Source organism: Sciurus vulgaris (genome assembly GCF_902686455.1).
Source record: "Sciurus vulgaris genome assembly, chromosome: 3".
Classification (NCBI taxonomy): Eukaryota; Metazoa; Chordata; class Mammalia; order Rodentia; family Sciuridae; genus Sciurus; species Sciurus vulgaris.
The window spans coordinates 58,014,713-58,041,984 of NC_136463.1; the positions used below are offsets into that span (position 1 = coordinate 58,014,713).

Consider the following 27,272-nt stretch of genomic DNA (forward strand, 5'->3'; position numbering starts at 1 on the left):
ACTCACCACGCTGTTCCACCGGATAGCCGCCCAGAGCCCTGGTGCAGCTGCTCCAATTCCAAGCGACGTGCCGAGCCCGTATTTCTCCTTCTTCTCTGGGCAGCCCCCCGGCTACTTTGAGTTGGTCCCAAGTCTCTCAATATCTCCTTTTCTTGAGTCCTGAGTCCACGCTGCTCCTCCGGATAGCCGCCCGGAGCCCTGGCGCAGCTGATCCAATTCGAAGCGACGTGCCGAGCCCGTATTTCTCCTTCTCCTCTGGGCAGACCCCTCTTCAATGCTCCCAGCTGTCTGCGATCACTGCTCCGGCGGGGGGAGGGGCGCCTCGCCGGCCGTTCTACTTTGCAAAGATCCCTGCTTTTGGGGCTACTGCCCCGTCCAGGACTCCTGCCCCGTCCGGGATGCCTGCCCAGTGGGAGACTCTCGCCCGGCTGCTTTGAGTTGGTCCCAAGGCTCTCTATATCTCCTCTTCTTGAGTCCTGAGTCCTGGAGCAACACGAAACGCAGCCACCCTCTAGTCCGCCATCTTGAATCCCCCCCCCATACTTAATTTTTATATTGTTATTACCCATTTCATTTCTTTGTGGCTTTGAGCACCCCACCCTTAAATATTGACATTAGCATTCTGTCCTTGAATCTTCTTTAACCTGTTGGTTCTCATGTTCCCCTCCTTAGACATACAATTGATCTTCTTCATCCACATGTAGGCAGGTTGGGTATTTCTCAAAATTCGAATCCATCTCTATGACCTTGATATTTCTGAAGCTTATAAATAATGCATCCAACTTTCCTTGTAAATAAAAAATGATCCTCATGTTTTTATTACTTATTTATGATGAAACTTTTCTTCTGATAAGTAATCCCTGGTGTAGAATTTATAGCTATAAAGTAACCTTTTTATAACCCAAGTATAGGGAAAAAATAATTATGTCTACATTAAAATTTTCTGTTAAATAACAGTAAATACATGAGGTATTTGATTTGTTTTTTTGGTATAATCAAACATGGTTCTAAGAGATGATTTTTGTTGCATTAGCAATTTTCCCCTAAAAATGGTAAAGATATTTAGAATATTCTAAACCAATTACAATTTTATATTAAGGAAATTTAACAAGGGAGTTTATGTGTGTGTGTGGGGGTGTTTTGGTGGTAATGCTGGGGATTCAACTTGGGGTCTCATCCATGCTGGGCAAGTACTCTACCACAAAGCTACATACCATTCTGATAATCAAATTTTTTAAGTTAATAGTTTTCTTGTGAATTGTATGTGTATGTGTATATGTATAATAAATACCCCATTATCTGGAATGGTGGAGCAATGGTATTATGTGGGTACATTATTTTTCAGCTAATTTTGAGTTAAACCCTCAGGTACAGAAATGACAAGATTGAAATAAAGATTAACCTGATTTCTTTCTTTTATTTGAAAACATTTTTATGCTGGGCACAGTGGTGCATGCCTGTAATCCTAGCTGCTTGCAAGTCTGAAGCAGGAAGATCACAAGGTTGAGGCCAACCTTAGCAATTTATCAAGGCACAACAACTTAAAAGAGATCCTGACTAAAAAAATAAAAGGGACTAGGTATGTAGTTCAGTGGTTAAGTGCCCCAGGTTCAATTTCAGGTTACCTACCCCTACCCATGGGGAGGGGGGAGGGAACAAAACCCCCAAACCCCACAGCTTTCAGGGGAACTTTTAAAACTTAAAAATATTCACTTAAACAGCAAAAAGATTAGTTATATACTCTGTGTGTGTGTGTGTGTGTGTGTGTGTGTGTGTGTGTGTGTGTGTTTGGTACTGGGGATGGAACCTAGGGACACTTGGTCTCTGACCTCATTTCTAGATTTTTTTTAAATTTTATTTTTTTTATTTTGGGAAGGCATCTTGCCTAGGCTGGCCTTGAGCTTGTAACTCTCCCACCTCAGCCTCCTGAGCTGCTGGGATTACTGACATGCACCATCACACCTGGTTTTTATAGTATATTTTAACTGTATAATTGATTCTAAAAGAATCCTGTTTGGCAAATATTTTAGACTTCTTGAGTGTCACTAGGGATTCCATTTGGCAATACATAATGGAAATGCAGTTTTTAGTATGATGATAATAAAGGAAGAAACCCTCCAATATAATTAATACTGCATCAGTAATCTATTGAACATTCACTCACATCCAGTCATCCCAAAATACTTGCCCTAAATGAACTCCCTCTGCTTTGCTATCCTGCTCATTATTACCCCAGACCTTTCTGTTTTCCCTTTCCTGAGCCTACTGACTTTTTTCTCTGCTTGCATTTTATTTCTTCTATTATTTTCTATTATACTACAAAAAAAATTTCCAGTTATTTCCCTTTTGTATTTTTGTCTTTTTGTCAAAAGTTTTTTTTTTTTTTTTTTTTTTTTTTTTAATTTGTGTGTCTTAATTTGTAATTCTGCTTGAATACAATTTCTGGAACCCATGTGCCCTCTACCACAGAGCTACATCACCAGCCCTTTTTATTTTTATTTTTTTTTTTTGTGTGTGTGTGTTTGTTTGTTTAAATTTTCTTTTATTTGTGTCCTAATTTGAACACAGAAATTGGTTATAACTCCCCACTCTACTTTGAGTAGCATTCATTTTCCACAATCCTTTAGTCCTTGGAAACACTGTCCAGTTTCTTTGTCCAGTACATAATCATCACTAATATTTCATTATATCTTGTTCTTTGCACACAACACATCTGCAAGTCATAATGTTCATAAGAGGTAGAAGCTCAGTAAGAAACTGCCCCAAATCATACAAAATAAGACATTCATCTCATTAAAGGATAATGAAAATCTTTTCATTCTACATATGGGCATTGCTTTAGGGAAAAAAATTAAATAAACAATAGCATAATCTACATTCATTGTAGTTTAAGAGAAAGTATATTCTACTTAACAGTGACCAAATAAACAACTAATATAGCATGTGTCAACCGGTTCTTAAATTATAACCACTATACTTTTTTAGATGGGATTTTTGAGCACTTAAAACAATAAAGCATGAAAGTCCAGAATTTTCTTGTGTGCCTATAAGTTTGATATTTTAATTTTATTATGAAAACCAAATACTTTGTTTTAATATTATTTTAATATCATTTACACTTACATTAATGTGCATCTCTATTACTACATTGAGTAGAGAGTCTAATTCTAATTTGTTAAATATTTATTGAGTTTTAATTATCAGTGCCAGGCATTGTGTTAAGCAGTGAGGCTACAAGGATATACAAGATAAACCCAATTTCTTTCAACAAGTACAAAGTAGTGATTGAAGTGAGAACGTTTGAAAGGTGTGACAATACCCCTACAATAGAAGCTTTTATGCCTGGGGTTTTATGGGAATCCAGAGGAGGATGGGCCTACCTCATTAGGGGAAAAAATTTGGAAGGGAGGGAAGGTTTCTAAAATTCTAGGAATGTTCCAAGGAGTAGATAATACTTGACCTGAATCTCAAACTGTGAGTTAGCCCTTAAGGACAGGGCTAACTGTCCTTAGCCCTGTGGCCAATGAGGGTTAAGGACTTTTTTTTTTTTTTAATTTTGATTCATTGTACACAAATGGGGTACAACTTTTGTTTCTCTGGTTGTACTTGAAGTAGAGTCACACCATTTGCGTAACATGTACATAGGGTAATGATGTTTATTTCATTCTGTTATTTTTCCTTCCCCTACCCTCTCCCCACCCCTCATTTTCCTCTCTGTGATCCATCCTTCCTCCATTCTTACCTTCCCCCACCTCCCATTACATGTCATCATCCACTTATTGGAGAAATCATTCCACCTTTGGTTTTTTGGGATTGACTTATTTCACTTAGCATGATGTTCTCCAGTGCCTTCCATTTACCTGCACATACCATAATTTTATTCTTTATGGCTGAATAGCATTCCATTGTGTGTATATATATACATATATATGTGTGTATATATATATATATATACACACCACAGTTTCTTTATCCATTCATCAATTTAAGGGCATCTCATTTGGTTCCACAATCTAGCAATTGTGAATTGAGCTGCTATAAACATTGATGTAGCTGTGTCATTGTAGTATGCTAATTTTAAGTCCTTTGGGTATAAACCAAGAAGTGGGATAGCTGGGTCAAATAGTGGTTTCATTCCAAGTTTTCTAAGGAATCGCCATACTGCTTTCCAGAGTGGCTGCACCAATTTGCAACTCCACCAGCAGTGTATGAGTGTACCTTTTTCCCAACATCCTCTCCAACACCTATTGTTGCTTGTATTCTGGATAATAGACATTCTAATTGGGGTGAGACGAAATCTTAGGGTAGTTTTGATTTGCATTTCTCTTTATTACTAGAGATGTTGAACATTTTTTCATATATCTGTTGATTGCTTGTAGATCTGTGAAGTGCCTGCTCATTTATTGATTGGGTTATTTGTATTCTTAGTGTAAAGTTTTTTGAGTTCTTTATATATCTTGGAGATTAGTGCTCTATCTGACGTGTGCATGGCAAAGATTTTCTTCCATTCTGTAGGTTCTCTCTTCACATTGTTGTTTCCTTTGCTGAGAAAAAGCTTTTTAGGTTGACTCTATCGTAATTATTGATTCCTGCTTTTATTATTTTTTATTTTGAGATAGGTTCTCACCAAGTTGCTTAGGAGCTTGCTGAAGCTGGCTTGAAATTTATGATCTTCTTACCTTAGCTTCTCAAGTCATTGTTATTAAGGCCTGCCCACCATGCCTGGCAGTTTTTAATTTTTCTAAAGTCATGATTAAGATGTGCGTTTTGGTACTAAAGATGGTTGGATAGAATGATCTTTCTAATATATTAGTATAAACCTCTACTAAGATCTAGATGATGTACCAAAATCCTAGCTTAAAACTTTGTAAATAACATCAGCAATATTGCTAAAACTATGCTAGATTTAGTTTGGAGGGAGTATTGACTTAATAGCAATTTAAGTGCAAAGGGTTTTAAGAACAGTTTAAGATTATGTTAATCTTAAGGGCTAGCATTAACAATGTGGAGTTGTGCTCCAAAACAAACAAACAAACAAACAAACAAACAAACAAATCCCACTAGAATAAGCTTACTGAATATTATTAAGAGTTTAGTTTCTGTCAGGCATGATACATACCTGTAATCCAGGGACTCAGGAAGCTGAGGCAGGAGATCACAAGTTTGGAAACTAGCCTCAGCAATTTAGTGAGCACCTAAACAACTTAATGGGACCCTGTCTCAGATAAATAAAAAGAAGTCAGGCACAGTGCACATGCCTGTAATCTCAGCTATGCAGGCAAGAGGACTTGCTGAGGCAAGTTTGAGGATAGCCTTAGTAACTTTGCAAGGCCCTAAGCAATTTAGCGAGACACTGCCTCAAATAGATAGGAAGGACTGGGGAGGTGTCTTAGTGGTAAAATGCCCCTGGGTTTAATCTTCAGTACTTTCCCCCAAAAAAGGGCAGGTTTATCTTTATAAATGGGTAGGGCCAAAAGGCTACGTATTCTAAACGTTGTCAAAGTCAGGTGTCTTTGGGATTACATGAATTGAAATGGAATTACGTGAGGTGGAACAATTTTTCTTGCACTAAAGAATTATTATCTTTGGTACTATGGAAAAACTGAATACGATATTTGATTACCTAATACCATATCTGTTTTTTCTAATATTGTAAAATGCTTGGTATGTAACTCTATTACTCATATTGTTATGGGGCGCAACTTAAGAACAGACCGATCACCACTGAGAAGTCCAAATTTGAGAGTATTAAGCTGGCTGGCTGACTGTCTCACACAATGCCCCCAAAAATGACTCTTGGGAGAACAGCCCCAACCACAGGGTTGTAGGGGTTCTTATACCAAAAATCACATTAATCATAAGTGTTTGTTGCTATGATTCGAAATTACACATTAACATCATGAGATCATCGACAGAGGGGGAAGTGGGTCAAAATGATCCTTACCTAGGTACAAACTAAAGAATGCTTACTAACATCCACAAAATCACTGTTCACATGGTACATTGTTTAGGAGCAATAGGAATCAAAAGAGAGCAATTTTTCTTTACATAGGAATTATCATTCTGTATTGTTAAACATGTCACACTAAGTAACTGATGATGGGCACAGAGGCAGGGTGTTCCCATGGGAGAAGCTTATTTCCTATATAACATGGAGTCTCAGAGTAAAATGGAGTCTGTTTAGTCATTTCCCATAGAGTCTAGCCTATAACATTCTCATGGAGCCAGATCTGTCAGCCCATCACAATATGTGGCTCGTGGGTTGTCTGTCATGAGTATTTGTTAGTTGGTAATCCCTACCATCCCCACTGTACTTTCTCCTTCCCTCCCTTCCTCTGTGAGGTATGCTAAGTATAATTCAGTGGGTGGATTTACAATAAATAATAATCACTTTTATTCTTATAAAAGGCTGGAGGTGATAAGTTTTAGAGAACTTGCTAGGTGAAAATGTTTGAACATTTATTTTGGCAGGGCAAGTTGGCTCATGCCTATAATCACAGCATCTAGGGAGGTTGAGGCAGGAGGATTGAAAGCTCAAAGGCAGCCTGGGAAATTTAGTGAGACCCCCATCAAAAAAAAAAAAAAAAAAAAAAGGCACTGGGATCTAGCTGAGTGGTAGAACACCCTGGGGTTCAATCCTCAGTATCACTCCCTAGCACTTCCCACCTCCCTTCTATCCTCATACCCACAGTTCCATTCCTCTATTGGTCTCCCTTTGAATTTCATGAGATCTCCCCCACTCCCATTTTCTTTCTTTTTTTTCTTCTCCAGCTTCCACATATGAGAGAAAACATACAATCCTTGACCTTCTGATATTTGGCTTATATCTCTTAGCATAATTGTCTCTTGTTCCATCCATTTTCTGCAAATGACATAATTACATTTTTTTATGATGAATAAAACTCTACTGTGTATGTATGCCACAGTTTCTTTCTCCATTCATCTGTTGAAGGATACCTAGGCTGGTTCCATAGGTTGGTATTGTGAATTGTGCTGCTGTAAACATGGGTATGCATGTATCACTGTAGTATGACAATTTTAGTTTGCTAGAATAAATACCAAGAAGTGATAACTGGGTCATATGGTGATTTCATGCCTGGTTTTTTTGAGGAATGTCCATACTGATTTCCATGGTGGTTGTACTAATTTACAATAACACCAACAGTAGAAAAGTGTTTCTTTTCCTCCACATTCTCTCCAGCATTTGTTATTATTTGTATTCTTGATGACTGCCATTCTGACTGGTGTGAGATGAAATCTCAGTGTAGTTTTGATTTGTTTTTACCTAATTGCTAATGATGTTGAACATTTTTTTATATATTTGTTGGCCATTTGTATTTCTTCTTTTGAGAAGTATTTGTTTAATTCATTTGCCCATTTATTAAGTACAGTATTTTTCTTGTTAGAGACTGTAGCATTAGGATATAGTGAGGGCTTAAAAAGTAATTTCAAGTTGTTGCATGCTCTCTCTCATTGATATCAAAATTAGGGAAAACAAAATATCTAAAAGTTGTTACCAGTTTTGACCCCAAACTGGGTTCTTTTTCCTTCTTAGAATCTTGTAATGAATAAACAAGACAGACCTGGACTGAGCAGTGATAAAAGGGTATTCTTGACCAAAGAATGGAAGCTGGGAGAAAGTCCCACCAATCAGCTTCTTGACCCTTGGAGGTGAGGAGGCTGTGGATATAGGGTAAAAGAAGTGAGGTGAGAAAGGCTAATAAAAGGGAGGAATATTCATGTCTTTTCTGAGAATAGGTGGAGATTTTCAGGGAATTCAGATGCTCTTTTTGTTCCTTTTGTGGTTAAAAAAATTATGTATGCCTTTTAATTGTAACAGTGAGATTCATTACATATTCTTACATGATCACAGCATAATTTATGGTTTATGGTTCTTTTTGGTTGTAACCATGGCAGTTGTCAGTGGTCGTGTCACTGGGTGGGAGAGGTGTGTGTCTGTGTGTGTGTGGGAGGGGGAGAAAGATTATAGTATGCTGATAGAATTAGTGAAGTTAGAGGTTGTCTGGTGGTCATTCTGGCAGCCATCTTAGTTTTTTTTTTTTTTTTAAACTGGGGATTTTTAATACTGGGTATAGAGGTGCTTTACCACTGAGCTACATCCCTGGCCCTTTTTATTTTATTATTATTATTATCATTACCACTGAGGGATTGAATCCTGGGGCGCTTTACCACTGAGATACATCCCAGCCCTTTTATTTTTTTTTTTAATTTATTTTTATTGTAAACAAATGGGATACATGTTGTTTTTGTTTGTACATGGAGTAACAGCATGCCATTTGCATAATCATACATTTACATAGGGTAATGATGTTTGATTCATTCTGTTATTTTTTCCTTCCCCCCATCCCTCCCACCTCTCTTTTCCCTCTATACAGTCCCTCCTTCCTCCATTCTTGCTCCCCTCCCACCCCCCATTACGTGTCATCATCCGCTTATCAGTGAGATCATTCATCTTTTGGATTTTTGAGATTGGCTTATCCCACTTAACATGATATTCTCCAATTTCATCCATTTGCCTGCAAATGCCATAATTTTATTATTCTTTATAGCTGAGTAATATTCCATTGTATATATATACCACAGTTTCTTTATCCATTCATCAATTGAAGGGCATCTAGGTTGGTTCCATAGTCTGGCTATTGTGAATTGAGCAGCTATGAACATTGATGTGGCTGTATCTCTGTAGTATGCTGATTTTAAGTCCTTTGGGTATAGGCTGAGGAGTGGGATAGCTGGGTCAGATAGTAGGTCCATTCCAAGTTTTCTGAGGAATCTCCACACTGCTTTCCAGAGTGGCTGCACTAATTTGCAGTCCCATCAGCAATGTATGAGTATACCTTTTTCCCCACATCCTCTCCAACACCTACTGTTGCTTGTATTCTTGATAATTGCCATTCTAATTGGGGTGAGATGGAATCTTAGGGTAGTTTTGATTTGCATTTCTCTTATTACTAAAGATGGTGTACATTTTTTCATATATTTGTTGATTGCTTGTAGATCTTCTTCTGTGAAGTGTCTGTTCATATCCTTAGCCCATTTGTTGATTGGGTTATTTGTATTCTTGGTGTAGAGTTTTTTGAGTTCTTTATATATTCTGGAAATCAGTGCTCTATCTGAAGTATGAGTGGCAAAGATATTCTTCCACTCTGTAGGCTCTCTCTTCGCATTGCTGATAGTTTCCTTTGCTGAGAGAAAGCTATTTAGTTTGAATCTATCCCAGTTATTGATTCTTGCTTTTATTTCTTGTGCTATGGGAGTCCTGTTAAGGAAGTCTGATCCTAAGCCAAGAAGTTGAAGATTTGGACCTACTTTTTGTTCTATAAGATGCAGGGTCTCTGGTCTGATTTCAAGGTCCTTGATCCATTGTGAGTTGATTTTTGTGCAGGGTGAGAGATAGGGGTTTAGTTTCATTCTGTTGCATATGGATTTCCAGTTTTCCCAGCACCATTTGTTGAAGAGGCTATCTTTTCTCCCTTGCATATTTTTGGCCCCTTTGTCTAGTATTAGAAAATTGTATTTATTTGGGTTTGTGTCTGTGTCCTCTATTCTGTACCATTGATCTACCTGTCTATTTTGGTGCCAATACCATGCTGTTTTTGTTACTATTGCTTTGTAGTACAGTTGAAGTTCTTGTATTGCTATACCCCCTGTTTCATTCTTCCTGCTAAGGATTGCTTTAGCTATTCTGGGTTTCTTATTCTTCCAGATGAATTTCATGATAGCTTGCTCTATTTCTGTAAGGTACGTCATTGGGATTTTAATTGGAAATTGCACTGAATCTGTATAGCACTTTTGGTAGTATGGCCATTTTGACAATATTAATTCTGCCTATCCAAGAACATGGGGGAATCTTTCCATCTTCTAAGGTCTTCCTTAATTTCTTTCTTCAATGTTTTGTAGTTTTCATTGTAAAGATCTTTTACCTCTTTGGTTAGATTGATGCCCAAGTATTTTATTTTATTTTATTTTTTTTTTTTGAGGCTATTGCAAATGTTTTCCTCATTTCCCTTTCAGCTGTTTTGTCGCTTGCGTACAAAAATGCTTTAGATTTATGCGTGTTGATTTTATAGCCTGCTATTTTGCTGAATTCATTGATGAGGTCTAGAAGTTTTCTGGAGGAGGATTTTGGGTCCTCTAAATATAGAATCATGTCATTCGCAAATAGTGACAGCTTAAGTTCCTCTTTTCCTATTCGTATCCTTTTAATTTCTTTAGTCTGCCTAATTGCTCTGGCTAGAGTTTCGAGGACAATGTTGAATAGAAGTGGTGAAAGAGGACATCCCTGTCTTGTTCCCATTTTTAAAGGGAATGGTTTCAGTTTTTCTCCATTAAGAATGATGTTGGCCATGGGCTTAGCATAAATAGCCTTTACAATGTTCAGGTATGTTCCTACTATCCCTATTTTTTCTAGTGTTTTGAGCATGAAGGGATGTTGTATTTTGTCGAACGCTTTTTCTGCGTCAATTGAAATAACCATATGATTCTTATCCTTAAGTCTATTGACATGATGGATGATATTTATTGATTTACGGATGTTGAACCATCCTTGCATTTCAGGGATGAACCCCACTTGATCGTGGTGCACAATTTTCTTAATATTCCTAAATTCCTTAAAGCCCTTTTAAATATTTTATTTAGAGAGAGTCTCACTGAGTTGCTTAGGGACTCACTAAGTTGCTGAGGCTGGCTTTGAATTTGCGATCCTGCTGCCTCAGCCTCCCAAGCCACTGGGATTACAGGCGTGTGTCACCATGCTCTTTATTTTTAGATAGGGTCTCATCAAATTGCTGAGACTGGCCTTGAATTTGAGATCCTCCTGCCTCAGCCTGCAGAGTCCCAGGGATTATAGAATCATTGGGATTACAGGTGTACACCCCCTTTGCCTGGCTAGATTCAGTGGTTTCTGGCTAGGCCATCTGAAGAGCAATTTGTGGCTTCAGGCATTCTGTTGCAAATATAAATAAGATCAGAGTGGAGTAGAAATTCAGCTAGGTCATGTAGGCAGTATACTGGGTAAACAAATTATTGGATCTTTCCTTTATGATATTCTTCTTTTTCCTTTCTTTCTGTATTGCTGTTGCTTAATTCACACATTTTCAGTAAGTGGTTCAGTAATTTTTCCCTTTGGATGTCAAGCCTTAAAAGTACCTATTTTATTAAGTTTTCCCTTTTTCTAATTACTCGAATGAAGGTAACAATATATGGAATTTGTGGGATGATTCAAAAAGACTGAAACTCTCAACTGATAAATTTCAGAAGGTTTAGTACTATGTGGAGGCTGTCATTGACACTAATTTCATGATGCTGCAAGATACAAGGTATAAAGGAAAAGTATGAGCTGGAAGTCTAAGCATGGAACTGAGTCAAAATGATGAGATTGGAAATGACTTCTGGTCTTTGTGGCTACATACAAAGACACCTAATCACTCTGCTTTTTTTCTTTATTCATTCATCCTCCCTAGGGCTGAGAATATGGTTTGGGATTGTTGGTCTTGTACAAGGCCCAGGGTTCAGTTACCAGCACTGGGTGGGGGACTAGAAGAGGCATATAATACACAGTCCCTGTCTCTCACTGGGTGATAAGTTGCACTGCCTCAGGACTCTGCCAACAAGTTACACATCCTTCATCTTCAGGAGTCAAAATAAACCTCTCATTAAACCTTAAATAATTACCACTAGTTTAATAAATGCTAATAGTTATCAAATTTTCTATATGCCATGCTAAGTACTTTTTACTTGAACTATTATCTAGTTATTGTGAACTATTAATTACCATGTTAGAAAAATAATGCAGTATTTTGTATGATGAGAGCAGTTTTCAGTTGGTTTTGTGGTTGCTTTCTAATGTATTATGCTTATTTGTAATCTTGATTTTTTTTTAAAGGCATGGCAGTAAAGGCATTCTTATAAAAAGGAGTTATTTGGGTTTGTCAGTATTTGTACAATTGTATGTTAGAAGTGCTTGAGATGGATTATTTAAAAATTGATAGCAAAAAACAAAAAGAGAATAAGGGAGTTACTTGGCACATTCTCAAATGGATTGGGATTCCGGGAATTGAAAACTGTCCTGAATCCTAGAGAGCCAGTAAGATGTGTGAATAAAAGCCAAAATACTGTTAGGAGTGGTGGAGAGACATATTTAGTTTTAGGCTGCAATTTCCCCCCCCCCCCCTTTCTGGTGGTACTGGGGACCAAACTGAGGAGGGTTCTGCCTGAGTTATACTTTCAGTTCTTTTTTTTTTTTTTTTTTTTTTTTTTAATACTTTTTAGTTGTTAACTGATCTTTATTTTACCTATTTATATGGGGTGTTGAGAATCAAACCCAGTGCATCACTCGCTCCCTTGCTTGCTCTTTTTTTTTTTTTTCTGAATTTAGCTTGTTTTGCTTAACATGATATTCTCAAGTTCCATTATTGTTTCTTTTTTTTTTTTCATTCTTTTTTAAAAATTTTATATTGAGATAGGGTCTTACTAAGTTAGGCAGGCCTTGAAGTTTTGATTCTCCTGCTTCAATCTCCTGAGCAGCTTTATTATGGTAGTATGCTGCAATTTAATTTAATTTAATTTATTATTTTTGGGGTACTGGGTACTGAACCTAGGGGCACTTTACCACTGAGCCACATTCCCATCTCTTTTCTTGTTTTTTGTTTTGAGACAGGGTCTCACTAACTTAGGGCCTTGATAAATTGCTAAGGCTGGCCTCCAGCTTGTAATCCTCCTGTCTAGCCTCCCAAGGCACAGAGGTTACAGGCTCCTGCTGCCACACCTGGCTCTGGCTACAATTTTAAAGACTGTACTTTTGTTTTTGTGGATTCTTTAGCCTTATTTGACCTAAATGTAAAAATGTTGAACGGCAGGCATTTTGCGCATGCATGTTTGTGATTTGGTGGAATGTGCTGGGGATGTAGTTGTTAGGGAAAAAGATAAGAACAGAGAGATCTTGTTTTCTCTTCATGTTATTTGTTTATTTATTTATTAACAAGGATTGAACACAGGGATACTTAACCACTGAGCCACATCCCCAGCCCTTTTTATTTTGAGACAAATTCTTGCTAAGATGCTGAGGTTGGCTTTGAACTTGTGATCCTCCTGCCTTAGTCTTCCAAGTCACTGGGTTTTTAGTGGTTCCCACTGCACCCAGCTGTTATTTTAAATTGATAGAAAACATTATGTGTTTTTACCATGTTCAATCTGATGTTTTGAAGTACACATACAGAGTGGAATTTATATTTCCTATTTTCATTCTTCATTCCTCAGGGCCCCTCCCTGGCTTTTTTTTTTTTTTTTTTTTTTTGGTACAGAGGATTGCACCCAGTGAACTCAGTGCTTAGCCACTGAGTCACATCCCCAACCCTTTTTGAAAATTTTTTATTTTGAGAAAAGGTCTTGCTAAGTTGCTTAGGGCTTTGCTAAGTTGCTGAGGATTTCTTTGGACTTATAGTCCTCCTGCTTTAGCCTCTTGAGTTGCTGGGATTACTAGCATGTGCTACCAGGTCAGGCTCCCTTCCCCATTTTGGCACTAATTAATGGCTACCAGTGTTAAGTGGAGTTGGGCCCAGTGGCTCATGCCTGTAATCCCAGTGATGAAGAGGCTGAGTTGGGAGGATTGCAAGTTCGGGGCCAGACTTAGCAATTTAGTGAGACCTTGTCTCAAAAAATAAAAAAGACTGGGGATATAACCCACTGGAACAACATCCTGGGTTCAGTCCCCAACACAAATAAACAAACAAAAATGTTCAATGGAAAAGTTAGTTATTTATTTAACTGTTGGAATGTAACAGTAAAAATACCAGTAGAAATAAAGAGCCAGAGAACAAATTTCCTTCATTATTTTAAGTGGTAAAAATAAGATCCTCACACATTTTCTCTTTATGATATATTCTCCACCCCTCTTTTTCTCAGCATGTTATAAGCCTTCAAATGATGTCATTGCTTTGACCTGAAGACTCTAGATATTTGTCCCTCAAAATGAATATAATGATATATAACTCAAAGCAGTTGACATTTCCCTGTTCTGCCATGGATTGCATTAATAGTGTTGAATCTGTAGTGAGGCTAGTCTGGTGATGTTATGGAAATGAACAAATACCGACTTTAGTTATTATGTATTGTTAGAGGAGTGCATACCCTCATTGTAGAGAACTTCAAAAAGCATGGAGAAGCAATTTATGAGCCATAATTCTATTACATGTAGGTATATCATTTGTATGTTTTTCTAGTATTTTTTCTTCTGTGCATTATAAAATTAGCTCTGAATTAAATGGAGCAATGGATTGGGGAGCAGGTATGCCTTCAAAGATTATCTCAGATCTTGGTTAAAATTACAGGCAAGGACTGAGACTGTAGCTCAATGGCAGAGCGCTTGTGAGGCACTGGGTTTGAGTCTCAGCCTTACATAAAAATAAAAACAAAAGAATTCTGTCCATTTACAACTACAAAATTTTTGTTTTTAATTACAGGAAAATCATTATCTCAGGGTGGTTTATAGTAGGGAACTGAGACTTCTCACCTAGGTAATTAGTGGCTAATTAGTACTGATGGATAGCTCCTGAAGGGATTATGGCCATAGCCTTAGGCTGAGTCCAATTGGAGCAAAGGAGGAAGGAGGTCAAGAGTATGTTCTTCAGCCAAAACAGTCCCTGGACTTGGCCAGAGTTGGCAGTCCTTTAATGAACTGTGGCCAAATTTAAAGTCCCTTTGACGAAAATGTGTCCCAGACCCTTCTACACCATGATCAGTAGTGATTTGAAAACCATAGCCAGGTGTAGTGGTGCACACCAATAATCCCAGCAGTTTAGAAGGCTGAGGCAGGAGGATCACAAGTTCAAAGCCAGCCTCAGCAATGGTGAGGCATTTAGCAACTCAGTGAGACCCTGTCTCTAAATAAAATACAAAATAGTACTGGGGGTGTATCTCACTGGTCCAGTGCCCCTGAGTTCATCCCCAGTATTCCACCCCCTCAAAAGAAAACCACATAATCTCCTAGTATTTGAGATTTCAAGCAGAATGGACAGTTCTTTTTCCTTCCTATTTGATTATGATTTCAGTATTATGTTAATGGATTATTTTGAAACTGGAAGAATAGTTCTGACTGGTATAACCACCCCAATCAGGGAACCATTCGATTTTGTTCATAACACTTGAGAGAAACAGGAACTAGCAGTATTGGCTGTGGACTTCATTGTAGGATAATTACCTTAAATAATCCAATATTTAACAATTTTGAAAGTGGACTTGTTACCAGATGAGGTTTGAGGAGATCCTCAGAAGAGAAAAAGGGACCTCAGCTCAGTCTTGGTAGATTCTTGATTTGTAGCACAGAATGGAATTTGAGGGTACAAGTAGAGGTTTATTTAGAAAAGCGAGGTGTTGGATGTGGTAGTGCTTGCCTATAACTTTGGAGGTTGAGGCAGAAGGATCCCAAGTTTGAGGCCAATCTCAGCAACTTGGTGAGACCCTGTCTCAATTAGAAAGGGTTGCAGGTATAGCTCAGTGATAGAGTGTCCTTGGGTTCAATCCCCAGAATCAAAATGAAAAAAGGAAAGCAAGGAGATTTATTCAGGAAAGCAAACCATAGAGCAGGATACGTACACAAAGAGAAAGTGTGCCAGTATTCCAAAGTGAGATATTCTTTGGTGGTCTCAGGCTTCTTTTATTTTTTTTTGGTACTTGGGATTAAACCCAGGCACACTTTACCACTGAGCTACATCTCCAGGCCTTTTTATTTTTTATTTTGAGACAGCATCTCACTAAATTGCTTAGGTTGGCCTTGAAATTGAGATTTTCCTGTCTCAGCTTCCCTAGTCACTAGAATCACAGGTGTGTGCCATCATCCTGGCCAGGTTTCAAAGGAAACCTTACACATGTTGAACATGAGAAGTATGAGTGCTGTCAGCCTAATGAGCTTGAGTCCTTTGATTGTGGAGTACAGAACAGGTCATGTTAGTCTGGATTTTCTCAGGATCTTCATGTTAACATTATTTAGTTAATATGTGCTAGGACTGTACCCATATCAAGGGTCTCTAATAATCTCTCTTTAGGCTTTTTAAAATTTGTCTAAAAATGCATTCTGTAAGCAAATAAGGTATAGAGGCACTCATTAACTGGACTTAGAGTAATCTAAGAATTATTAGACCTTTTAAGAAGTCAGGCCTGCAAGAAAACAGACCTGGGGTTGAAGGAGAGTACATTTACGGAGTTTTTAGATTTAAAGGTATAGACCTTTCCATCCGTGTTTCTGTCCTTTCTACTTGTTCTTATTTCTTCTACCTTACCTCAGGTTTAAGTTCTGTCAGTTGTACAAAAGAACTTTGGAGGTTATGGAATTTTGCTGTAAGTGATTCTCTGTTTATATGCTATTTTACTATACATGACTCATTCACAGTTTATTAAGTCTAATAGAAGTTTTAAAATTAGAATTTCCTAGAATATAATGGATCTTGGGAATAGCTTGACTACTTGTTTCATGTATAGCAATGTGCTGTTGAAATACTAATTTATTTTTGTTACTTAATTTGGAAACAAAATTACTTGTTAACCTAGTGTTTTGTTTTTTGTTTTTTTTTTTCCAGTTTCTCTTCAGCAACGGGTAGCAGAATTGGAAAAAATTAATGCAGAATTTTTACGTGCACAGCAGCAGCTTGAGCAAGAATTTAATCAAAAAAGAGCAAAATTTAAGGAGCTATATTTGGCTAAAGAGGGTAAGTTCATAAGTCTCTTCTAAACCCTTATGCTAAAACTGCCATAAAATGTTGTTTTTTGGCAGTATTGTATTAATTTTATCATTGAATAAAGCTTGATTTTATGTGCACTTATGCTGTGTAACAAAAGAATACTATTTAAAAGGCCAGATATGGTGGCACACACCTGTGATCCCAGCTACTCGGGAGGCTGAGGCAGGAGGATTGCAGGTTCAAGGCCAGCCTCAGCAAGTTAGTGAGGCCCTAAGCAGCTTAGTCTTAAAATAAAAAGGGTACAAGTAGAGGTTTATAAAATAAAAAGGGCTGGGGATATGGCTCAGTAGTAAAGTGCCCTGGGTTCACTCCCCAGTACCCATCCTCTCTCCCACCTAAAAAAGCTATTTAAAGGTTAGAATTAATAATGAAATTGAAAAACAAGTAGAAAAAACATTATTCTGATTTTTTCTTGTTTTCTGATCTTAAGTGTTGATATATAATCCTGTGACCTGACACTTTCAGTGCTCTTAACACTTGATGTATAGCTTCAGGACTATTGGCATTCTAATAACTTTCACCATGTTATATCAAAACTGACATTTCATGGTATTAATATGACAAATGTTATTTTTCAGTGACTTCTTAAGTATCTACTATGAGACAGACATTGTACTTAGGTGTTGGGTGTGCAGAGGTGCAAGATTCATGTAGTTCTTTAATTGGATTGAATTTACGTGAGGAAAAGAGATGGAGATTAATTGTGTGGAAAGTGTATAGGTAAATATGTGAGAGAACATGATCGGGGACCTAATTTGAAGGGTTGGGATATTGACTTAGAACAATATGGATGTAGTTTCCACTGTCCTGTAGATCATTGGCTCTCTGAATGCTATTATAGAACAGCAGCATCACCAGGAAAAGTTGTTAAAAATGCTCAATTTTTGGGTCCCATCTCACATTTTCTGAGTCAAGAATGGAGATTAGGATCCATTGGTTGGTGTTTTCCACAACCTTTCTATAGTGATATAGGTGCATGCTAAATTTTTAAAACTACTCTGGTCTAGAACAGTGGTTCTCAAACTTTAACTGGGATAAAAATCATCTGGAGAAATGATTTAAAACAGTATATTTGGGTGGGGTTCCCAAATTTTGCATCTATTAAGCTCATAGGTTATTCCAATTTCAGCTAATCCAATGACTACAATTTGAGAACCCCTGCTCTACACTAGTGATTATTCTCCTCTCCACCACCTTTTTTTTTTTTTTTTTTTTTTTTTTTTTTTTTTTTTGGTACTGGAGATTGAACCCAGGATCACTTAACCACTGAGGTAAATGCCTAGCCCTCTTTATTTTTTATTTTGAAACAGGGTCTCACTAAGTTGCTGACACTGGCTTTGAACTTGGGATTCTCTTGCCTCAGCTTCCCGAGTTGCTGGATTATCTTGCCTTTTAATTTCTGTACTTTATATTTAAGTACTTATATAAACTGCTCATACATTTTCTAATAATATATATATTTTTTTTCCTTGGGAGGGGTGAACTAGGGGTTGATTTCAGGTGTTTTACTACTGAACTATATCCTTAGCTCTTTATATTTTTTGAGACAAGTTCTCCCTAAGTTGTTTAGGACCTTGCTGAATTGCTGGAGCTGGCCTCCAACCTGTGATTCTCCTGCCTTAGCTTACTGAGTTGCTGAGATTACAAGCATGCACCACTAGCCCCTGCTTAAGTTGATATTTAACATTTTTTTAAGTTCACCCAGGCACTGTGGTGCATACCTATAATCCTACCTATTTGGGAGGCTGAGGCAGGAGGTTTACAAGTTCAAGGCCAGCTTGGGCAATTTAGTGGGATCCTATCTCAAAATAAAAGAATAAAAAGAGCTAAGGGTATAGTTCAGTGGTAAGTGCACTGAGTTCAGTCTGCACTTTCAAAATAATAAATTATAAATTAAAAATTTTTTTACATTTCAAAAGATATGAAGGGTGAATGCTACAGTAGCATATATACAAAAATTAGAATTATGTATGACTCCTGCACAAGAATTACTTGCAAATTCATGAATCATTACATATTTTTTAAAAAAGATATAAAGGATACATTCTATCATTATCAGTACATAAAATTTAAAGTTCATGATTTAAAACAGTTCAATCAAAATTTCATGCTGATTTAATATCCTTCACTAAACAACAAAAAATGATTATACTTATTGGCAGAAATTTTACATTGTCTTCCTTTTTTTAAAATATTTTTTTAGATGTTGATAGACCTTTATTTTATTCATTTATTTATATGTAGTGCTGAGAGTCGAACGCTGTGCCTCATACATGCTAGGGAAGCACTCTGCCACTCAGCTACAACCCCAGCCCCTGTCTTCCTTTTTTTTTTTTTGATAATATTTGACATTGTTTTGATACCAGTGAGAACCCAGTGACACTTTACCACTGAGCTACACCGCAGCCCTTTTTTAGTTTTAAGACAGAATCTCCCTAAGTTGCTTAGGGCATAACTAATTCTGAGACTAGTCTTGAACTTGTGATTCTACTGCCTCAGGTTCTTGTGTAGCTGGGACTATAGGCAAGTACCATAAGGCCCTGCTCATTGTCTTCCTTGAGTTTTTTTTTTTTTTTTACGTCTTAGAATTTTATTCTTAAAGGTGATTCTGAAGCTTGAGTGTGTATTAGAATCACCTATAAGATTTGTTAAATCAGCTGGGTGCAGTGGCCTGTAATTCCAGTGGCTCAGGAGGCTGAGGCAAGAGGATATCAAGTTTGACAAGGCCAGCCTCATCAATTTAGTGAGGCCCCTAAGAAGTTAGAGAGACCTTGTCTCAAAATAAAAAATGAAAAAGGACTGGGGATGTGGCTCAGTGGTGCTCTTAAGTTCAATCCCGAGTACCAAAAATGAATGAATGAATGAATGAACGAATATTCATTTTTGATACCAAAAATAAATAAATAAATAAATATAAAATAAAAAAGACTAAGGGTGTAGCTCAGTGGCAAAATGCCCCTGGGTTCAATCCCCAGTACTTAAAAACAACAAACAAACAAAAGACATTGTTAAAACAAAACTGAGTGTGGCAGGGTACATGCCTGTAGCCTTCGCAATTCGGGAGACTGCGAGGACTACAGGTGAGAGGATGATAAACTTGAGGACAGCCTAGCTAGTTTACTGAGACTCTATCTCAAAATTAAAAGAAAAAAAAGAAAAAAGAGCTGGGGACCTACTCAATGGTAAAGTACTTATGGGTTCAATTCTCAGTACTGAAGAAGTAGAAGAAAATGACTGTGTTTCACCACTGGAATTTATGAATAACTTGGTCCCTGGGATCCCAAAATTTCCATTTTCATCAAGTTGCCAGGTGCTGTTGATATTTTTGGTTCTGGTACTACACTTTGATAATCACTGGTCTAAAGTAATATCTTGTGCTTGAAAGTCTTAAAAATAATTTGGTTAGAATTCTCTGCAACAAAAACATATGTAAATTTCTTCTGTCTTGCAATATTATTATAATCACTGAAAATATACAGTTGATTACACTATATTTTATGTATTTAAAAATATTAAACTATAAAAATTATTGAAAATGCATCTCTTGGGATGTACTTTGGGTTTCCCAATTAAGTCATTCATCTCTAGATGAATGTTATATATAGATAGAAAAATATAGATTTCAAGCTGTAAGCCCAGCAACTGGGGAGGCTGAGGCAGGAGGGTCACAAGTTTGAGGCCAGCCTTAGCAAATTAGGCTCTCAGCAACTTAGACCCTGTGTCAAAATAAAAAGGGCAGGAGATACAACTCAGTGGTAGAGCACTCTATAAGTACCATTTAAAAAAATAAGGTAGGTTTCAGCATCACTTCTATTACAGTGTTTTATCTTTAAGATAGATATAAGTGCTGAGAACCCTTGGCCTCATAAATAGACAAAAAGAAGTAGTTTTATGATAGAAATTATTATTTGATTCTCTTTTTCTGAATTATATGGTAAATTTCATAGTGCTTTTTAGCTTTGGAATTTTTTTTATTTAAAAAAATTTTTTTCCTACTTGTATATAGGGTAATAATATCTGTTTCATTCTATCGTTTTTCCCATCCCCATCTGCCCCACCCCTCTCTCCTCATTTCCCTCTGTACAATCCAAAGTTCTTCATTCTTGCCTACCCACTCTCCACTATGGATCAGTAGTCGCTTATCAGAGAAAACATTCTGCCTTTGGTTTTTTGGAATTGGCTTATTTCACTTACCATGATGTTCTCCAGTTCCACCAATTTACCTGCAAATGCCATAATTTCATTCTTTAAGGCTGAGTGATATTCCATTGTGTATATGTACCACATTTTCTTTATCCATTAATCTGTTGAAGGACATCTAGGTTGGTTCCATAGTTTTGCTATTGTGAATTGAGCTGCTATAAACATTGATGTGGCTGTGTCACAGTAGTATGCTGATTTTAAGTCCTCTGGGTATAGACTGGGGAGTGGGATAACTGGATCAAATGGTGGTTCCATTCCAAGTTTTCTGAAGAATTTCCATACTGCTTTCCAAAGTGGTTGCATCAATCTGCAGTTCCACCAACAATGTATAAATGTATCTTTTTCCCCACATCCTCGCCAAAACTTATTATTGCTTGTATTTTTGATAATTACCATTCTGACTAGAGTGAGATGAAATCTTAGAGCAGTTTTGATTTGCATTTCTCTAATTGCAAGAGATGATGAACATTTTTTCATATGTTTGTTGTTTGTATATCTTCTGTGAAGTGTCTGTTCAGTTCCTTAACCCATTTATTGATGGGGTTATTTGTTTTTTTGGTGTCAAGTTTTTTGAGTTCTTTATATATCTTGGAGATTAGTGCTCTATCTGAAGTGTGCATGGTAAAGATTTTTTCCCATTCTATAGGCTTAGGCTCTCTCTTCAAATTATTTATTGTTTCCTTTGCTGAGAAGAAGCTTTTTAGTTTGAATCCATCCCATTTATTGATTCTTAATTTTACTTCTTGTGCTTTCAGAGTCTTGTTAAGGAAGTCAGGTCCTAAGCCGACATGATGAAGATTTGAGCCTACTACTTCTTCTGTTAGGCTCAGGGTGTCTGTTCTAATGCCTAAGTCTTTGATCCACTCTGAGTTGATTTTTGTGCGGGGTGAGAGATAGAGGTTTAATTTCATTTTGTTATATATGGATTTCCAGTTTTCCCAGCACCATTTGTTGAAGAGGCTATCTTTTCTCCAGTGCATATTTTTGGCACCTTTGTCTGGTATGAGATAACTATATTTATGTGAGTTTGTCTCTGTGTCTTCTATTTTGTACCATTGATCTACATGTCTATTGTGTTTCTATTGCTCTGTAGTATAGTTTAAGGTCAGGAATTTTGATGCCTCTTGTTTCTTTCTTTCTTGCTAAGGATTGCCTTCACTATTCTGGGTCCCTTATTTTTCCAGATAAATTTCATGATTGATTTTTCTATTTGCATGAAGAATGTCATTGGAATTTTAATAGGAATTGCATTGAATCTGTATAATACTTTTGGTAGTATGACCATTTGACAACATTAATTCTGCCTATTCAAAAGCATGGAAGATTTTTCCATCTTCTAAGATCTTCTTTAATTTTTTTCTTTTTAGTGTTCTGTTGTTTTCACCTCTTTTGTTAGATTTATTCCCAAGTATTTTATTTTTGTTGAGGCTATTATGAATGGGGTAGCTTCCCCAATTTCTCTTTCAGTGGATTTGTCACTTATATATAGAAGTGCATTTGATTTATGGGAATTGATTTTATATCCTGCTACTTTTCTGAATTCATTTATGAGTTCTAGAAGTTTTCTGGTAGAATTTTTTGGATCTTTTAAATACAGAATCATGTTGGCAAATAGTGATAGTTTGAGTTCTTTTTATCCTTTTCATATCCCTTTAATTCTTTTCGTCTGATTGCTCTGGTTAGGGTTTCAAGGATGATGTTGAATAGAAGTGGTGAAAGAGGGCATCCCTGTCTTGTTTCAATTTTTAGAGGGAATGCTTTCAATTTTTGTCCATTTAGAATGATGTCGGCCATGGGCTTAGCATAGATAGCTTATACAATGTTGAGGTATGTTCCCACAATCCCTAGTTTTCCTAGTGTTTTGAACATGAAGAGGTGTTGTATTTTGTCAAATGCTTTCTCTGCATCTATTGAGATAGTCATATGATTCTTGTCTTTAAGTCTATTGATGTGATGTATTACGTTTATTGATTTCCATATGTTGAACCAAACTTGCATTCCAGAGATGAACCTCACTTGATTGGGGTGTACTATCTTTTAAATATATTTTTGTATGCGATTAGCCAGAATTTTATTGAGAATTTTTGTGTCTGTGTTCATGAGGGATATTGGTCTGAATTTTTCTTTCCTTGATGTATCTTTGTCTGGTTTTGGAATCAACATGATACTAGCCCCATAGAATGAGTTTGGAGGGTTTCCCTCCTTTTCTATTTCATGGAATAATTTGAGGAGTATTGGTGTTAATTCTTCTTTGGAGGTCTTGTAGAACTCAGCTAAGAATCCATCTGGTCCTAGGTTTTTCTTGGTTGGTAGGCTTTTGATGGCATCTTCTTGAAATTGATCTGTTTAAATTGTGTATGTCCTCCTACATCAGTTTGGGTAGATCATATATCTCTGGAAATTTGTTGATGTCTTCAAGTTTTTCTAATTTATTTGAATATATGTTTTAAAATAGTTTCTAACTATCTTCTGTGTTTCAGTAGTATCCATCTTGATATTTCCTTTTTAATTATGGATTTTAGTAATTTGAGTTTTCTCTCTGTGTTAGTATGTCTGAAGGTTTATCAATTGTATTTATTTTTTCAAAGAACCAACTTTTCATTTTGTCAATTTTTTGAATTGTTTCTTTTGTTTCAGTTTTATTGATTTCAGCTCTGATTTTAATTATTTCCTGTCATCTGCTAGTTTGGTGTTGATTTGTTCTTCTTTTTCTAGGGCTTTGAAATGTAATGTTAGGTCATTTATTCATTGACTTTCTATTCTTTTAATGAATGAGCTCAAAGCAATGAACTTTCTTCTCAACACTGCCTTCGTAGTGTCCTGGAGGTTTTCGTATATTGTATCAGTATTCTCATTTACCTCTAAATATTTTTTAATTCATTCCTGATTTCTTTTGCTATTCACTCATCATTTAATAGTATATTGTTTAGTCTCCAGTTGTTGTAGTAGCTTTTATTTTTAATTTTATTGTTGATTTCTAATTTCATTCTATCATGATCGGATAGAATGCATGGTAGTATATCTGTTTTTTGAATTTGTTAAGAGTTGCTTTGTGGCATAACATATGGTCTCTTTTAGAGAAGGATCCATGTGCTGCTGAGAAGAAAGTGTATTTGCCCAGTGGTGGATGAAATATTCTATATATGTCTGTTAAGTCTAAATCATTGATTGTATCATTTAATTCTATAGTTTCTTTGTTTAGAAGATCTATCCAGTGGTGAGAGAGATGTGTTAAAAGTCACCCAGTATTATTGGATTGTGGTCTATTTGATTCTTGAAATTGAGAAGGGTTTTTTGATGTATGTAGATGCTCCATTGTTTGAGGCATATGTATTTACGATTGTTGTGTGTTATTGGTGTATGATTCCCTTAAGCAGTATGAAATGTCCTTCTTTATCCCTTCTTACTAACTTTGGCTTGAAGTCCACATTATCTTATATGAGGATGGATACTTCAGCTTTTTTGCTGAGCCCATGTGCATGGTATGTTTTTTTTCCCATCCTTTCACCTTCACTCTGTGGATGTCTTTTTCTATGAGGTGAGTCTCTTGAAGACAGCATATTGTTGGGACTTTTTAAAAAATCCAATCTGCCAGTCTCTGTCTTTTGATTGATGAGTTTAGGCCATTCACATTCAGGGTTATTGAGATATGATTTGTATTCCTGGTCATTTGGTGTTTTTTTAGTTTTTAACTTGACTTATTTTCTCCTTTGATTGACCTTTCCTTTAATGTAATTCCTCCCTTTGCTGGTTTTCATTGGTGTTTTTTTTTTTTTTTTTTTTTTTTCCCTTCATTTCTTCCCCATGGAATATTTTGCTGAGAATGTACTGTAGTGCAGGCTTTCTAGTTGTGAATTCTTTTTAACTTTTGTTTATCATGGAAGGTTTTTATTTCATCTTCCAATCTGAAGCTTAATTTTGCTGAATATTAAATTCTCTGTTGGTATCCATTTTCTTTCAGAGATTGATATGTTATTCTAGGACCTCCTGGTGTTGAGGGTCTGGGTTGAAAAATCAGCTGAGATTTGAATTGGTTGCCCTCTATATATATAAAATGATTTTTTCCATCTCAATCTTTTAAAATTCTGTCCTTATTCTATACATTAGTCATCCTCATTATTATGTGCCTTGTCTGCTGTAATTTTGTACATTTGGAGTCCTGTAAGCCTCTTGTAGTTGATTTTCCATCTCTTTCTTTAGATTTGGGAAGTTTTCTGATATTATCTCATTGAAAAGATTGTGCGTTCCTTTGGTTTGTATCTCCATGCCTTCATCTTTTCCAGTAAATCTTGAATTTGGTCTTTTTGTGTTATCCCATATTTCCTGGAAGTTCTGTTTAGTTTCCTACCGTCTTCCCTATGCAGTCAATTTGTTTTGAAGAGTATATATTTTTGTCTTCATTTTCTGAGGATCTGTCTTCCACATGGTCTAGTCTGTTGGTGATACTTTCCACTGAATTTTTATTTTTTTATTTTTTATTTTTTTGGTGCTGGGGATAGAACCCACGGCCTTATGCTTACAAGGCAAGCACTCTACCGACTGAGCTATCTCCCTAGCCCCTCCACTGAATTTTTAATTTGGTTTATTGTTCCCTTCATTTTGAGGATTTCTGCTTGATTCCTTTTTGTAATCTCTGCCTCTTTCTTGAAGTGATCTTTGACTTCCTGTATTTTCTCTCCAATACCATACTTTATTTCAAAAATCAATCTAAAATGTGTTTTCTAAACTATCTCTGATGTTTCTTCTGTGTTGTCTGTGGATTCTGTTGGAACATCTTGGTTGTTTGAGGCACTTTGTTCCCTTGTTTTTTCATGTTTGTGTGTCTTTGCATCTAGTAGTGTGGAGCTGAGGTAGTACAGATTCTACCCTGTAGTCTTTTAGTGTCTCTGAAGGCTTCCAGTACCTCACCTTTAAGGGGAAGACCAATATTAACAGCACTCAATGCAAATGATATACCACCTTAAACCAAAAGGCTCCTATTAAGGTTTTTACAGTTTTGTCACAATAGACAGAACTGAAATGTTCAATTATTGTCTACAATGTAAACAGTAAGTTTGCTAAAAGTGTTTACCGTTTCAAATTATGGACAATGAAGGAACAGAAGTAGTGGAAGACGTGATGTTTATGAGGGAGAGAGAGAGAATATAGAGGTAAAAATTTATAGTAAGAGCAAGGGAGGAATTAATAGAGGTTGGCTATAAGTATGAGAGAAAGAGAATCTAGGGAGACAGGTAGGTGAGAGAAAAATATGTACACTTTTTTTAAAAAAGTAAAAATATAGGAATATACACAAAACTGTCATATACTATTCAGACATTTTATTCCTCAGTAAATTGGTGAATGAAAAATATTTAGATTCAAAGATGGTAGAGGTGTGATACAGAGGGTGAAAAAAAGAAAAAAAGGGAGAAATGTCTCAGTGGAAAATTGAATGGTTGCTTCAGTTGGCTTTCAAAAATTTCTCGCTTCCCTTCTCCACCAGTAGGTGGGGCTATCTGAAGTTTGATGTTAGCTCCATTCCATTGGGTATCAGACCAGTTGGGTGGGTGAGCTGATAGCAAGATGCCCTCACACCCTCTTCCAGTCTTCCTACCCATTGTAGCTGGCCCCTTCTGTCCCTGCACACTTCAGGACTCACTGAGCTGGAGAGAGCCCAGTTTTCTCCAGTTTCTTCAACCTGTGCTCCCCAGGGGGATCTGCCCCTAGTCTCCGGCTTTCCACAGGCTTGCCAGACCGATTGACCCACAGAAACCCAGCTGCAATCTGATAGACCTAGGCTTCAGCTTCCCCAGACCCTGTCTTGCTGCAGTCCCAAGATCTCAGTGCCCTTTCAACTTGGAGAGAGACCACCAGGCATGTGCTCACACCAAGAAGGGACCCTGCAAAGAGGCAGACAGATGGCAGCCACTACCATGAAGAGCTCAGGGGCCACCAGACCTGCAGGTGCCCCAATATATCTCCAGACCCTGGCCTAAGTCCCCAGCAGGTGATCCGCTGGCAGTCTGGGGTGGTCTGTAGGCCAACAGCAGACAGTTGGCAAGTGGACATTGGGCAATGGACAGGCAAGAGGCAGGCAAACAGGCAAATGGTGGATGATAGGCGGCAGTCAGTGAGCAATTCACACTTAAAAAGTAGGCAATATGCAGGCAGATGGCGGGTGATTGTGGTGGACAAATGGGGTAAACAGCAGGGGGATTGGTGGGCAGCGATGACTGCCTTACAGAGAAACAGTATTTCTTCCACTCGAATCCCAGGTTACAGAGCAACAAGGAATGCAGCCTCCCTCTAGTCTGCCATATTGGATCTCCTCTTCAA

At 37.0% G+C, this 27,272-nt stretch overlaps 1 protein-coding gene across 2 annotated transcripts in view; it reads left to right on the top strand.

The window, feature by feature from the left end:
- RABEP1 (rabaptin, RAB GTPase binding effector protein 1) overlaps positions 1-27,272 on the top strand; it is a 138,655-nt gene that overhangs the window by 29,555 nt on the left and 81,828 nt on the right. The window contains exons 1-2 of one of the 2 annotated variants that reach the window (XM_079132432.1): positions 7,559-7,671; positions 16,593-16,721. Coding sequence is in view for 1 of the 2 variants with exons in the window: in XM_079132431.1 (XP_078988557.1) it covers positions 16,593-16,721 (129 nt within the window). In the remaining variant the exon portion in view is untranslated. Of the gene's footprint in view, positions 1-7,558; positions 7,672-16,592; positions 16,722-27,272 lie in introns of those variants that run through there. The other variant, XM_079132431.1, reaches the window with a different exon arrangement.